The sequence below is a fragment of the Pollachius pollachius genome (genome assembly GCF_949987615.1).
Source record: "Pollachius pollachius genome assembly, chromosome: 6".
NCBI lineage: Eukaryota > Metazoa > Chordata > Actinopteri > Gadiformes > Gadidae > Pollachius > Pollachius pollachius.
The window spans coordinates 22,263,975-22,279,608 of NC_136939.1; the positions used below are offsets into that span (position 1 = coordinate 22,263,975).

General features: G+C 52.2%; 1 protein-coding gene across 4 annotated transcripts in view; it reads right to left on the minus strand.

Annotated features, from left to right (window-relative positions):
• aff4 (AF4/FMR2 family, member 4) overlaps positions 1-15,634 on the minus strand; it is a 34,984-nt gene that overhangs the window by 4,364 nt on the left and 14,986 nt on the right. For 2 of the 4 annotated variants that reach the window (XM_079738343.1, XM_079738341.1), the window contains exons 3-20: positions 14,628-15,485; positions 13,086-13,124; positions 12,852-12,938; positions 12,355-12,388; positions 12,043-12,109; positions 11,685-11,777; positions 11,190-11,343; positions 9,628-10,489; positions 9,031-9,182; positions 8,366-8,451; positions 6,928-7,159; positions 5,496-5,593; positions 4,437-4,500; positions 2,953-3,089; positions 2,310-2,381; positions 1,805-1,898; positions 1,588-1,631; positions 928-1,151 (exon numbers count right to left, since the gene is read on the minus strand). In XM_079738343.1, the coding sequence (XP_079594469.1) occupies positions 928-1,151; positions 1,588-1,631; positions 1,805-1,898; positions 2,310-2,381; positions 2,953-3,089; positions 4,437-4,500; positions 5,496-5,593; positions 6,928-7,159; positions 8,366-8,451; positions 9,031-9,182; positions 9,628-10,489; positions 11,190-11,343; positions 11,685-11,777; positions 12,043-12,109; positions 12,355-12,388; positions 12,852-12,938; positions 13,086-13,124; positions 14,628-15,485 (3,397 nt within the window). The remainder of the gene's footprint in view (positions 1-927; positions 1,152-1,587; positions 1,632-1,804; positions 1,899-2,309; positions 2,382-2,952; positions 3,090-4,436; positions 4,501-5,495; positions 5,594-6,927; positions 7,160-8,365; positions 8,452-9,030; positions 9,183-9,627; positions 10,490-11,189; positions 11,344-11,684; positions 11,778-12,042; positions 12,110-12,354; positions 12,389-12,851; positions 12,939-13,085; positions 13,125-14,627; positions 15,486-15,634) is intronic. The other 2 variants (XM_079738342.1, XM_079738344.1) reach the window with 2 other exon arrangements.

Sequence of the window (15,634 nt, forward strand, 5' to 3'; positions counted from 1 at the left end):
CGTCTTCTGTGTCATTGTATCTGGTTCGAGTTGACCAGTGAGTGGGAACAAATGACAGAACGTTTTCCCTCAGCGTCAGCTTGTTACTACGAGATAAGACGGTTTTACTCAACTTTTTGGAGTTTAAAACAGCTCTCGTGTTAAGTGTGGGGTCACAATCAGTGTCAACGGACTAGTACCCTCACCCCGGTTAAGAACGCAACTTGGTGGATGAAAACAGTTTCAGCTATTAGGGATTGAAAATGCTCTGTTATGGATTATTTTGCCTGCCTCTGCAGGAGACCATTTTGATTACACAGTTCCCAGCTCATTTACGGCCCATCAGGGCATCACGTTGAGACGTGTCACCCCTGAGGAGTGCCCTGAGGTGAGACCTGTGTGCACAGAGTGCCACGACTTTAGTTCAAAGGGCACACACTTGTTCAACGTTTTCATTTTCCCTTGATTGCTTTAGCGCCCCCCTTTGGCCAACCGGGCTACGACTCTGGCCCTGGTCCATTTCAGAGACTCAATGCCATTTTGGAAGGCTTCATAAAAAGCGATCGGGTGAATATGGGCAAACCTGAGGTAAGGGGTGTGATAATAATAATAATAATGAATATTAATGTCGATTACAATAGGTCACAACTTTGGTCGGTTGGCCCACTAATAAAACTAATAATAAAACCAATAAAAAAGGTACATGGACTGCATTCATGCAGCGCTTTTCTAAATCAGTGGCCACTCAAAGCACTTTACAACTCTGCCCAACGTTCAACCATTCCTCCACGCGCCGGAGGCGGATTCAGCCCCGGCAGGGCCACAGCCAGCCCGTCAGGAGCGGCGGGGGTGAGTCGTCTTGCTCAGGGACACCTCGACGCTCTGGCTCGTCGTCCACATGCCGCCGCCGCCCCCCACCATCCCGCTCCGCGCGGTGCCGGTGCTTACCTTTCTGCTCCTTGGCCAGCTGCTCCGCCTGGTCCCACACCTCGGTGGCGTACAGGAAGTTGGAGGTGACCTGCACGTAGCTGGCCGCCATCTGGTGGATGCGCTGGGGGATGGTGACGGAGGAGCTGCTGCTGCCGCCGCTGGCGCTGCTGGAGGAGTAGCTGGTGGCCGAGCCCGGGGACAGCTTGGGGGACACCGGGGAGGGCATGCTGGCCGCCTTGCTGCTACACAGTGCAACACGCACACACACGCGCACACACACACACACACACACACACACACGGAGGCTATGGTCAGAGCACGGTGGGGGTGAAGGAATGCCACAGTGCTAAACACATCTTTCTTAACGTTTGTCATTTATTTTTCACTTTCTCGCTACAAAACAGTAGGATATTCTGATAGCAGAACGAGTCAGAGAGGCGTCAAGTCAGTAGGGAGTTGGTGGTGAGCCGTCAAACCCAGCACCTTTTGCTTGTGGATGAAACACTGTTCACGTTACACCGTCCCGCACCCGGTTGTGTAACGTTTAGGTCATTATAGAATTTGTGTTATGCTTTATGTCTGCTTTTAAGACCCTCAGACTTTAACTGGCAGCCATTGGTTGAATTCTGTGTGGAGAAATCCCCCAAAAAATAAAGTGGTGAAAGTAAAACTTCTTACTTTGCGATTCCTGGAGATGGAGCCTGAGTGATACTCAGGGAATTCTGCAAGTAGAAAACAAATAGGATGCAAAAACACGTCACGCCAGTCCACAATTTGAGTCACACAAATGTGTCTTAAGCCAGGCAAATGAGCATTCAAATCCCCTCGGGGACTTCCTGTCAAAATGTACATCCACAAAACGGGGACAAAGGGAGGAGAGGGCATTTGAGGGTACCTTCAGATGCTCTGTGAGGGTTTTGGAGTATTTGAGTGCGCTTTCTTTTCTCAGCTTGAAGAGTCGCAGGTAAAGTAGGGACTGGCATCTCAGGCTGCATGGACACAGACCACATGTCATTTAACACTGACGTTATCACATGCCCACAAAACAAAACACATCATGATAAGTCACGGCCTGGGAGAAGGGAAGGCTTCTCTACATCACAATGCCAATACAAACAAATGTCATCACTTAAATCCGTCACGGGATGGATAGATTAGATGGAATTACAATCATTTCAAACTGGTAATTGACTCAACAGAAAAGTTGTTCCGGGTACATCGTCTCTCATTCAACTATTAGTTTAGCCTTAACGTCAATGTAACATCTAGCCTCGGGGGACTTCATACAAACAAAGGAGTGAGCGTGGGTTGAGGTAACGAGGCCAATTTGTCTTTTTTGGGGCAGAACCGGTTCAGAAGGTATCCTGGGCAGCAGCCGATGGGGAGATTAGTCCACATACCACAGCACTGCCAGCCTCTTGTCTGCGGGCGTGGCGTCCGGGGCCATGTAGCTCTTCAGTTTCATGGTGTACCTGAGGAACACAGTCAACACGAGCCTGAGCTGCTAGTTTAAGCACCAGCTTTCCAACACAACACCGTTATCTCTTACTGCATGCTCATGTGACCCTTTCTGCTCGCAGCGGACGTCGTTTGATATAGAAAGGTTTTAAAACTAGCAACCATAAAGGAATAGGCTTCAAAATAAATGATGGATAGGTTCACTTAATATGTGAACCCTCATTGAGCCAGTAACTAGCATTAACTAACAGTCAATCATTTAAATAAGTGATCTTATGGTCTAGTAACAAATGAGTAATGTGTTTATGGCAACTGAAGTATTCATTTATACATGATTTTAATATCTAATTATACACAAACAATAACCACTACGCTAATGCTATAAAATAATGCTTCTTACTGCATCAACCATTGTTAATCAATGGTTCATTATTGTACCCTTATTGCAGGGTGTTTCCAATAAATCACATGAATCTTCGAGCATGCCGCAGTACTGTACATCAACACTCGGTTAATACAGAACCACAAACAGGACCCTTGCTGGGGGTGAGAGAGTGAGCGAGTGTGGGTTTGCTCGTTACTCACTTGATGAGTTCCACCGTCTCGGCGTACATGGGGAAGGGGGACTTGGCCTCCTGGACGCTGCGCTCCAGGGCATTGCCGCACTCGATGAAGGACACCACCGCGTCCAGGTAGTAGACTGCCTTCTCAAAGCGGTCCAGCTGCAGAGACACACACACACACACACACACACGATAAGCTGACAAGTAAAGCACTGTGGCCGTAGACCTTTGACGGCAACACGAGCGCCGTTTCACTCTTAACGGGGGGGGGGGATCCTTTGTGGCCCAGTGGCAGCGGTGTCCATTACAGTTCATCCAACCGGGGAAGAGGGTTGTGTGCAGGTTGGCGCAGGCAGGGCTCGGGCATCTCAGAGCGCTGGCACGGCGGCCCCTCAAAGGCCTGCGTGCGTGCCGGTAAGCGAGTAGGGCCCGGTCTGGATAGCACAACACTCTTTTTGTCTGTGTGTCCGCCTCACGGCCAAGTTACCAAACATACGCGCTGTGTGCTCGGAGCCGGGTTCAAAAGGATAAGGCGAGCGTCACCAGGAGGGAGGGGGCGAGGCCTGAGGGGGGGGGGGGATCTGATTAATGTCCCCAGGGGTAAATAATTGATACCAGACTTGATACAGAGACTGCCCTTTGCAATAAGCTGGGGTGGGCCTGCTAACATGGGGATTTTTCAAGGGGGGGGGGGGGATCTCCACGGCATTCTCAAATACAAGAGAAACAGTGAAAAGAGCGGAAGTGGTACATAATATATATATACGCCCACGGTCGGTGGTTTTAGGAGGCCTTTAAGAATCACAGCAAGAGGAAGTCAATTATTTGGTTTTGTTTTCATCTGCGAGAATGTATTGGGAATGGGAACCTCTTTTTGCGGTATTCACTCTATAAAGTAACAACTATACATGATCATATAAAAACATTGAAGGGGGTTTCCAGGTATTGCCTTTTAACAAAGTCAAAGCCAACAAAAAGAACCTGTGGCAGTAGACTGGGTTCCCCCAGCCCATTCTGCCGGCGATTTGAAATCGCCCTGCGAAGAGCAAAACATTTCTTCCTGCTTCCGATACGTTTTTGCGGGAGCTAATCACCAAGCTGGCTTTTCCCCCTGGCGCGCTATTGGCCTGTTTAATACAATGACGCCGGGGATTTGACAGCAAGCAGCCAATTACGCACAGATTTGTTTGAACTAGGCCCGTTGATCACGCCTCTTGTGCTGAAGAAAACTGACAGCAGCTTCCCCAGGACAACGTACCATCTACGATGGAGCTTGGTCTGGCAATAGCCCGGCTACTGTGTCAGGGCAAAACCGTGCAACATTGTATTTCTGTGATCGATTTAGTACCATACCACCGGCATTCTCACAATCTCATTGACTCAGTCTGTGCCCATCAACTATCACAGGTGCAAACAGTAAAGTCGAATAGGGGCAGGCCCCTGGCTACTTTGCATCACCACCGGGGCCATTCTCTGGGTTCCACTGCTACCCACCCCGGGCCTTACCAGTGCGTCCGCATTGTGTTTGAGTTTCTTGGCTTCCTGCAGGTAGTAGTCGGCCGAATGGACCCTGAAACACACAGAGAATCAGGTTCAGTTCAGTGAAACGGCGGGGTCAGCTGAGACGGCATTGGGAAGAGTTTTTTTTTTTCCCCCCCGTTTCATGGTTGCGGCGGAACTTCAACCATCTCCCCATGCCATGAATCACCATTTGAATCGCCCCCTCAGCACCACCCCGTGACACTAGAGAACCCATGACATTTGCTTTCAGTGAGGACTTCCCCATGCTTTCTCTTTTTTTAAGGAAATGTGCAAAGCCTCAACAACACCGCTGGGAAGGGGTGCGTTTGTGTGTCGGTCTCTGGGTCTATGCGTGTGTGCGTGTGTCAGAGACGCACAAAGACATTTTTTTTGCAAGGTCCCAAGTCTTCTTCTTGTTTGATATATGTGGTGATATGAGTTATTGTAAATGTTTTGAATGGCAATTAACTGGGTTGTGCGTGATTCTAAGAAAAGCCCAGACAGCATGTCAATACAGAGCATTAGAGAGTTTAGTTTGGACCAGTTAAACGTCGAGACACGTCTAGATGTAAAGGAAGACTACAAAAGAACGTGCAATCAATGAGACAGGACAAGAAATAAGTGGGATTACCGTTATATGGAATCAGTCAGGCAAACACACTCGCAATAGGGAAGGCAAACAGGATAATACCATACACTGTTTGGATAACAATACAATGGCTTGGATTTGAACGTGCAGGTCGTTACGCGCGTATCAGAAGCATAATGGTTCTGCGTGATGATAAGGGAGGTGATGGCATTCATCCCCCCAGTCGTTTCCTTAAGGTTAACTTAAATCCCCATCTCGTCTGTGTGGTGTGGTGTGCGTGCATATCTGTGTGTGTGTGTGTGTGTGTGTGTGTGTGTGTGTGTGTGTGCTTCAGTCACACTAAAGCATCAAACGGTAGCCTCCTTAATCCGTGCAGCAGCTGCTTGTGAACTGCTGAAGCAGTGTTCGGGGGGACGATGGAGGGGGGAATCAGCGGCGGCAGAGGCTCCTCTTACCTGTCCTCAAACAGCAGCTTGGACCTCTGGGACTTTGAGCCGTCGGTGGAGAGCGGCTGCACGGCCAGCAGGTTATCACAGCCCTTGGAAGGTTTATCCTGGGGAGAGAGGCAGGGATGGTTGACTCACTCGGCTGTCCCACCATTACCATATAGCCTCCACTGTGCCCTCGCTATAAAAGAAAGTACCAGGGACACCAGGGTGTGAGTAAAGGGTGAGAAAAGAGCCAGGTGAGGGAGAAAGAGAGCGAAAGAAAGGCGCAGAGTTAAAGGGGGGGACTGGGGGATCGGAAGAGCGTATTTCCTGTGTCAACTGGGAGGCGATGCGGGATGAAAGAGAACGGAGATGAGAGAGAGCAGAGCTCCCCTGTGGGTATTTCAGCAACACCAACCGCGGGCCTCTCTCTCCCCGTCACACCCGTCGGCACGTACACACAAACATCCGCCATCACTCTGCACGCCCCACTATTCCCGCCCCGCCCCTAAGCTACAGGATAGTGGTGCGGAACACTTGCCTGGACACAGACCGTCCCTGGATCATGTTTATAGCCTCTGGCACGGGGCCACGAGGTCACGCTGCCCTCCTATGCTATACAATATGCCTCTCTAACCTCATGGGGGATCAACACACCAGTTCATAATAATAAAACGGTATTCAAACCCTGCGGTGCCTCTGGAGCAGCGCTTTGTTCCACTCTTAGGTTGTCGCCAATGTGCTCCACAAATCCGTTTTTGAACAACGATACATCACTTCAAATACAAATGGATCTTCTCATCGTACCTCTTACACAGGCCCACTCTGGTTTATTAGCTGCTCTCTTCCTCCCTCTCCCAGGTAGAAACTAAAAAGTCGTTACACTTCAACCCGACAAGCCCGTGTTCAGCCTGCAGTCATCAGCGCCCCTCCTGACCCATCAGTCCCCTCCTGACCCATCAGTCCCCTCTTGACCCATCACAGCCCTCCTGACCCATCAGTCCCCTCCTGACCCATCAGAGCCCCTCCTGACCCATCACAGCCCTCCTGACCCATCAGCGCCCCTCCTGACCCATCAGTCCCCTCCTGACCCATCAGAGCCCTCCTGACCCATCACAGCCCTCCTGACCCATCAGCGGCCCTCCTGACCCATCAGTCCCCTCCTGACCCATCAGTCCCCTCCTGACCCATCAGAGCCCCTCCTGACCCATCAGTCCCCTCCTGACCCATCAGTCCCCTCCTGACCCATCAGAGCCCCTCCTGACCCATCAGTCCCCTCCTGACCCATCACAGCCCTCCTGACCCATCAGTCCCCTCCTTTTCAGACCCATCAGCGCTCCCTTTCAGACCCATCAGCGCTCCCTTTCAGACCCATCAGCGCCCCCTTTCAGACCCATCAGCGGCCCTCCTGACCCATCAGCGGCCCTCCTGACCCATCAGTGCCCCTCCTGACACACACCTTGCCGTCGCGTGCGCCTCGCCCCTTGTCCTCTCCCTTGCGGTGCTTGGAGGGGGTGCCCTTGGGGCCATGGCTGCCCTCCTTGCCGCTGCCGGCGCCGCTGGACAGCGAGGTGGACGACTGGCTCATGGTCCTCTTCCGGCTGTGGTGCTCCGCCTTGGGGGTCCGCTGAGGGCCCGAGATTGAGGGCGAGGGCACGGCCTCCTCCTTCTTCTCCACAGACCTCTTCGACCTAGGGGGCGAGCAGCGACGGTAACGTGTCGTTAGGGCGCTAACCACGCGGGGCGAGCTGTACTTGGTTTCCTGTTTGGTGACGGAGACGTTCTACTGAAGAGCAGTCGGCGCGCATGGCTCGATGAAGCTTTCAGGATGAGGGGATTTTTACAGTGGCCTGTTTACACGGTGACGGTTTGAAACCATGAACACACTTTCCTTTACAGTTGACTACTGCGGGCCGATTTTGTGTTAACGAAATATGCGCCTATAGATCCCTGCCTCTAGCCACGTCGTTGGTCGAAACAAATATGATCCGATGGGAGTGAAACGACGTGTTGGCCTGGGTTTGATGGGACTCTGGGGCTGCACACCTGTACATTGAATAATAATACTAATAATATTAATAATCAGTGTGCACGGGTTAAACCAGCCATCACGACACGCATCACGGAGCGCCGGGCCATGCATCCCTCCCTACCAACTTCACAATAAACCGGATTCAACCTCCCCACTCTGCGTCCTGTGTCTGGAGCAGCCCAACACAAGTCCCCTAGGTGGCATTGGTTTTTCCACCTTTCAGATGCTTATGCACACATCTTTGGTGTTTCGTGGCACACTGCCAGGGTCTATTCTTCGTTTTTGTCGATCGAACCGGTCTGGAAGGTCGCTGGTCTGATCCCCGGCTCCTCCTAGCGTGTAGCCTCCTATGCGTCCCTGACCAGGCAGCTATCACCTTCTTCTCCCTAGCGGCCGGCTATTGTCTTGCATGGTGGACGCCGCCGTTGACATATCGATGCGAGCATGATAGGAGGAAGGCGCGGTCGTTTAAAAGCGCTTTGAGTTTCCCCCAGGTTATAAAGAAATAAATGTAATCAATTTACCATTTTAATGACCTTTGTAGATCTCCTCATGTCTCATACAGTAGAAGTGAAAAAATGGGGTAGCAGTTTTCTTTATATTTATCCGCCTAAATGGGCCATTGTTGGGATACTCTCCTCTATATTTAGACCTTTAGTGGGTCATTAGAGCACTCTCTGCAGAGAAGTCTACAAGGTCATTTTGGAGCAGCATTTGAAATGCTCTGCTTGCACGCACGCACACGCTATAATTTCGAGATGTGTCACAATATTGCACCACATCCGACTGGTAAACCATGAGTCAGCGTTACATGGAAGGGGTCGCCCAGCTGCTCGTTGCAAAAAGACAGTTGAAGCAAACTCACTCTTTACAGCTGTTTTTATGGTGGGACAGAGACTTCTCCTCCTGCTTGGACCTCTTGCTGTCAGGCTTTGTACCATCGTCATCGTTCTAGGGCCACATGAAGAAGAGAGAGACAGAGAGAGAGAGAGAGAGAGAGAGAGAGAGAGAGAGAGAGAGAGAGAGAGAGAGAGAGAGAGAGAGAGAACAACATTGTAAGGCAGAGGAATATGTGCCCATAGGAAAGGGAAAAAATGGCAACTGCTTTGTGTGATCCTTTCAGTTAAGATGTACTAGCTAATGTTCAATGTTTCTTTTTTGGGGTGGGTTATTATCTCAGTTTGCTTTCCTCTCAATAAAGCACTTTTTTTTTGTTACTTTCATTTGCTACTCACCATTTACAACATTTGGCGTAGCTACTACGGCAACATGCCGTCGTAAAACGTGAAAAACCACCTCTGGAAACGATTCATTACCCCACCCCGGGGAGAGTCCCCTTAAATCGACTCCCTCGAATCGAGGTTAGTCAACACAACACCCGTTTGTCACTGAACGCCGGGACCTTTTCCCTTTACCCTGAATGAAACCACCGGGGGCTTAGTGGAGCTTCCGTAACACACAGTGACTTCCAGCCGGCCGACAGCTGGGGTCCCACCTCACGGCTCAACCCGGTGAGAGAGTGGGTCATACCTTGTGTTTCCTCCTGCCCTTGCTGGAGTTCTTGCCCGAGCTCTGCTTGCTGAACTCTTTCCCGTCGCGGTCCAGCGAGTCGTCCCTCTCCACCTTGATCTCGGCCGGCTCCTTGTAGGGACGCCCGGGTATCCTGGTTAGCAGGCTCAGGTCTGGGGGGGGGGGGGGGGGGAGGAACCAGAGATACCAGAACCACTTTCATAATGATGGATAGGAGTGGGCGATAATTCAATGCTACCATTTACTGCTTTGAATGCTACTGCGTCGTCATACAATGAGGACATCGAGTACTTTTGAGACCCATTCTATCGTCTAGAAACTCAACATTACACGAATATGATCTGAATAAAGGAAAAGGGGGAGAAAGGCAAACTAGTTGCGAGGCCCTACTTTAACCACCCATACACCTTAATGTCATTATCCTCAGACTATTTGAAATGACTATTTGAAATGACTATTTTAAAGACTATTTTAAATGGTACTTTGTACTTTGTTCGTGAAATGCAAAAAAAGAGCTTATCCTTCCCATGAGGAAAAGGCCAACAAAAGGTCAGACAAATCCAAAAGCGGCGGCGGCGGCGGCGGCGGCTAGCGTACCTATCTTCACCAGGAGCGCTTGCTGGGGGGCGGGCCGCCCCAGGTAGTGCTCCTCGGGGTCGCTGAGCGGCGACAGCAGGCCCTTCTCCTCCAGCGGCGAGAACATGCACACGGGCGTGCGGACGCTCTCCGAGTACTTTGGCGTCTGCGACAACGACGGGATGCTGTCGTTCTCCTCGGAGTCCGACGACGACGACTCCGTCTCCACAAACTCCCGGGACTTCTGGGACGTCTTGGTGGGCGCCTTGGCCTTGCGTTTGTCCGTGGCGGCGGCGGCGGCGGCGGCGGCGGCGGCGGCGGCGGCGGGGCCGGACCCGGCGGCGGCGGCGGCGGCGACCGTTGCCGAGGCCGGGGTGGTGGTGCTGGTGCTGGTGGCGGCGCTGGCCGCCGCGGTGGGCCTCGGGGAGGACTTAGGCTCCTTCTTGATGCTGGGCTTCCGGCTTCCCTTGGTGGCGGCCTTGGGCCGGTGCGGCGGGATCTCCGGCGCCGGCTCGCTCTCCACCCTCAGCCCGCCCCTGGGCTCCTCCACCACCGGCGGCTTCTCCGACTTCTTGGGCTGCTTCTTCCCCACCGTGCGCCGCTGCGGCGGACCGCCCCCGTCGCTCTGGCCCGGGGACTTCTGCCGGCCGCGGGACGCCTCCGCCCCCTTCTGCTGCGGCCGCAGGTCCCGCCCGGGCAGGGGCGCGCCGGCGTCCTTGGAGCCGCCCTGGCCGCCGTAGCCGCGCCCCGAGCTGGCGTCCCGGCCCTCCTTCTTGTACTTGGTGGGCCCGTTGGCGCCGTCCACCGGCGACGCCGGGGAGAACTGCTTGGCCTTCTTGAACCAGTTGTCCAGCTGCCACTTGTTGGCCATGTGTTGCGTGGGCTGGAGGGGGGGGGGGGGGGGAGGGGTACAGGTTAGGGGGGCTGGTGTCCACCACGTCTACCGATCCTTTGACCGCAGCTCAGGGGATTGTATTCTTCGGAAGGGGCACAAGAGAATGTCAGTAACGGGGGGACACAGCCGCACTACGGTGACACTACAGCAGATCCACAATGCGGCAGGCCAAAGAAAAAGACAAAGCTATATGCCGAAAGGACATCGGTTCAGTTTATGCCAGACATACGCCCAAAACAACGGGGACATAACCCGAATGTACGGAGCACTGTCTACACTCTTCTTCAATAGCCCATAGGCATTTAGCATTACTTAAATGCATCAATAAACATCCTGGCAGCATCCTTAACCCCAGGCATCCTGACATATTCTACCACCAGGTGTGAGTGCGGTTAGCCCTACAAGCCGTTTTCGAAAAATCGGCCCCACGTGACATCACTAGTGGGCGTGTCCACCTAGATGTGTGCTGGATAGATCAGTCTACCCAGCCTACCCAGCGGACTGAAGCGAACGTGGCTCATCTATATGTCCCCTTTAAGGATGGTTGACCGAGCCATGCCTTGGTTAACAAGGCCTAGGTGGACGGCGGGCCCCGGGGGTCCGGGCTCTGCGGCCCCCCCCTCCCTGTGTGGTTCTAGGTGGACGGCGGGCCCCGGGGGTCCGGGCTCTCTGTGCGCTGGCGGCGTACCTCGGGGGAGGCGGGCCTTGGGGGCTCGGTGGCCTCGCTGTCGGTGGAGCTGCTCTCGCTCTCGCTGTCCGAGCCCGAGCTGCTGTCCGAGCCGCTGCGGCTGCTGGAGTCGTCCCTGGAGGGGTCGGCTCCCTCGCTGTTGTTGCTGTTGTTGCTGTGGGGATGGCAGGGGGGTGGGGGGGGGGAACCCCAAGGAGGTCACTCAACAGGTGGTCACACAGGATGAGCCATCGCTGGGTAACACTTTTGTTATTCACTGATTTTCTCATTCATACAATTTCTATGGTTTAAATCCTCATGACAGGCGTGTCTTTCTATGAATAGAAAATATGAATATTAAACAAATACAAAGTATGCAAACGGGCCGATCGCCAGCCTCACAGTTGAATCCGAGTAAAGTGTGCGAGAGGGTTTTTTTTTTTTGGTATGCATATCATCAGGTGGAGGAGGTTCTGGGAGCGCTGTCTGTAGGTATCGATCAGAGCCTATTGCTACCTGGTAGACGTGTTCCTGGAAGTGTTTTTGGCAGAGTCCTGTTCCCCATCGCTGTCCTCACTGCTGCTGAGTTTCAAGTCATCCTCCAGCATACTAAACCAGGGTGAAACGGGTGTTTAAGCCAATTTAAAGAGGTTTACATTGCGGCGCACTAGTGTTTCGTTTGGATGGCCGTTCCTAACATAGGGGGCGTGGATAAGTCAACGTTTCTACTGCTCAAGTGTGTTCTTCTACCAAGTCTTACCAATAAAAAGAATAAAAAGCATACTACATACGTTGTGCGAGTACATGCATGCATGGGGTTGTGTATCAGAAAGGAGGCGTGGACCCAACAGGGGCTTTGGGATGAGTCTCTTACTTTGGCTGGTCCTCGCACGCTTTGGCTTGGTGACTGCTGGAGCTCTTGGACGCATCTCTGCACCGCTCTGGAAGCACAGGAACAGAATGAGCACTAGGACCCCGACGCAGCACGCGTTCAAATTCAACCGCCCATGACAAGTTGACTACTTGTAGAAATAACTATTCCATTAATAACAGCCTATTTAAATCGATTGCAGAGAGCGTGCGTGCGGAGATTAAAATCAAATATACCTAATACAAAGACGATAAGTAGAACACTTATTCACATGCACAGAAATGAGACTGAACATTTGGTGTGGGAGATACTTACTGTGTCCCCCAGGGAAGCCAGTGTGCTGAGAGTCCTACAAGAGGAAAAACACATTATTACAAATAAAAAAAAAAAGGTACCACACAACTGATACCAAAATTAAATATCAGCCAATTAGAATCAAGTAGTTCAGCTACATCCTTGAAATGTTATTAGGGCTTCCAAGAAAAACATTGTGTACAGCCAATCCCTTTCCTTCATGAGAAGCACTAGAGCTTGCATGCACAGAATAACCCTGGAAACCCGGTGATGTTGTCGGGTATTTGGCTACGTGACTGATTATATATCAGATTTCAGAATCCAAAAACCAAATCCAAATCGTTGCAGCGTAGTTTCATTGGGGGAGAGGGCTAGACCTTTCAGGACCCAATAACAACGCTGTGGCCCTAAACTGACGTTTTTATCGTTCTTTTTCTATACTTGTTTGGCAACAAGACAGGCCGTGAAGCCCTGCTGGATGAAAGCCAAAGAGAGGGGCTCGGGGGGGGGGTGCTGACCTTCGTGGGGAATGGAAACTTGGACGGCTCAGTCTTGCAGGGAGTGTGGATGGCTGTGAGCGGCGGTGGCCACGACTGAGTCATTTCCTGCGACAAGTGCGTGGGGAGTGAAGTGTCAAATGAGAAAAAACAAAACAACACAATCGTATGGACCCCATTGAACTCTCTTGACACCCATAAAAATAGAGGATTCATGGTTTTGGACTTAGACATGTAGGAAAACATCGGGGTTACCTTTAAAATTTCATCCACACAGTTGGCGTCCCCGGCGCCCTGCGGACAGAAAGAAACATTACAGCATTGTCACACAGCACGGCGCGATAGGTGAACCTCCGTTGTGAGACGCGTGAGTCACTCTATGAGCCCCGGGGTCCAAGCCGCTGTCCATAGGCGAGGCCACCGCTGAACGACCCACCGCCTCCGACAACCACTTTCACTATACCACCACAACGTACGCATGTGAGCACCTGCCTACTAGAATACAGGCCACTGTAATTGGCCGTTTTCTATATGATACATCTTTGAGAAGAGTGTGCGATCTCGGCGGGTCAGTTCTGTTTGAATGCAGAACGTATTCACGTCCAACCCTAAAAAAAACTCCCTTCAATAGAGAACGTAAAAGCGATTGACTGATTGTTAATCTCAAATGCGTTTGAATGATGTGTTTGGGGGGTACAACAAAACGCGGCACCAGTCGATGCTGTGGGACAGCGAAATGCACCCAGCGATATCCACTGGAGAGGGTTTCCACCAGCACCAGTGGGAGTCTGCGGAATTTCTCCCGGTTGTGATTCATGTATCTTTTGTACGCTAATGTCTTAAAGCACACAAAGTCAGCAATAACCGCTTGGCCATAAAGCCATCTTAAGTGGGGAGCAAACAGCAGACTCAGCGGTCCTAGTGAACGTGGGCCCGGAGGTGTTAACGGCTGGATCCCGCCCAGGGAAAGCTACTTTTTTGCCAGGTTGAACGTCATCGTTTCTGCCTTTCAGTGAACAGTAGACTTAAGATTACTTTCCTACTGAAGCTGAACGGTCGACAAGTGTCTCTCGTTTGAGAATCCTTTTTTAGTTCGCAAGTTTTTAGTTGTAGATCTCTTAATAGATCCATCAATAGTAATTATTATTTTGGTTTTACCCATGGTTAATCACAACCATGTTCTTTTCCCCAACTCTCAAATCTTACCTACAGCAGCCCCTATAAACTGGTGTATTTGGTTATTATAATGCATGTTATTTTATCAATGTCGCTGATACAACAGCTTGATTCATTCTTGGAAGCACTTCAAGCATTTCAGTTTTCAAAGCCTGAAGACCAGTAGGTTTCCCTAGGGGGTGGGCATTACTGCATCATGTACTGCACCATGTGTAAAGACACCGCTGGGAGTGCTCGTAACCTGGCCAAGAGGAAGAAGGCCATCATGACACCATTATTGATTTTTGCTTTGGCTGCTTGCAGATAAACCTCTGAAAAAGCCCTATAAATCTCTTTCATATTCTCTTTCAAAGCAGTGTCTTTTTATGCTCTTTACAATCAGTAACCAAAGTCCCATTTCCATTGGACAGCGAGTCATGCCTAAATCTACGGTTCCCGTGTTCATAACATCTGCACTATCAAAAATAAACTTTGCGTTCAGTTCAATGTTTGAAGCTCAATCTACACTCCTCTTTTCCCCCCCATTCATTGCATGTTTCAGTTCAGTGGTTTCACTGTGCTTGGAGGAGCATCAACTCGTCGCCCAGCTCCGTCTCCCATAATGCTCCAAAGGGGCCTCACCTCGACCGGCTGAGAGGGGATCTTGAGCTTGGAGAGCGCCGCCTTGCCGTTGGACTTCATCTCGCCCATGGTGCCGCTGTGAGACTGCCCGCTGTAGCTCTCCCCCTGCGAGCTCTTGGGCTCCGCCGTCTCCTGGCCGTCCATGGGCCGTACGTATGCCGTGGGCTTCTGCTGCATGGAGCCCGGCTTGGACATGAGGGACGGGGGGAAGGCCTGGCCCGAGTGCGGGCCGCTGGGGAAGGACGAGTGGACGCGCGAGGGCGAGTCCCAGTTGGCCTCTCTGTCTCTGGGGGACTTGCGGTAGCGCTGCTCCTTGCCGTGGTGCTGGTCGTTGGACATAGAGGTCCGCGAGTGGCCGCCGCCGCCGCCGCCGCCGCCGCCGCCGCTGCTGCTGCTGCCGCCGCCGGCCGTGGAGCTCAGGGAGCCCTTGGCCGGGCTGGACGTGTGGGACTTGGAGTGTTCCCCGCTGCTGTGCTTGCTGGACTTCTTCTCGCCGCCGTGCCTCTGGCTGCCGCCCCGCTGGCTACTGTGGCTGCCCTGGAGGGCGGAGCGCTTCTGGGGCTGGGACGAGCCGGCTGCGGGCCCCACGGGGGTCCACTTGCTGCCCTGGCTGTTGTTGCTGCTGCTGCTGCTGCTGCTGTTGCTGTTGCTGCTGCTGCTGTTGTTGTTGCTGCTGCTGCTGCTGCGCTGGTCGCTGCCGAACAGCGCCTGGCTGGATTTCTCCTCGGATGAAGTGGTAGTGCTGGAAGGTTTGCCGCCAAGCTTTGGCATAGTGTCTCCGCCGATGGGTTCTTTCATCTCGTCGTAATTACCCAGCATGCTCTGAATACGGCTGGACAGTTTATCTTCCTTGCAGGACTGCAGAGAGAGAGAGACAGGGGGACAGGGGGAGCAGGAAGAAACAAGCAGAAGAAGTGTGAACAAAGGATGAGGGTGAGAGAAAGGGAGCAGGATGCACGAGATGAGGGGTCAAGAGGAGGAAGCAAAGAAAATGGATGGAATGATGA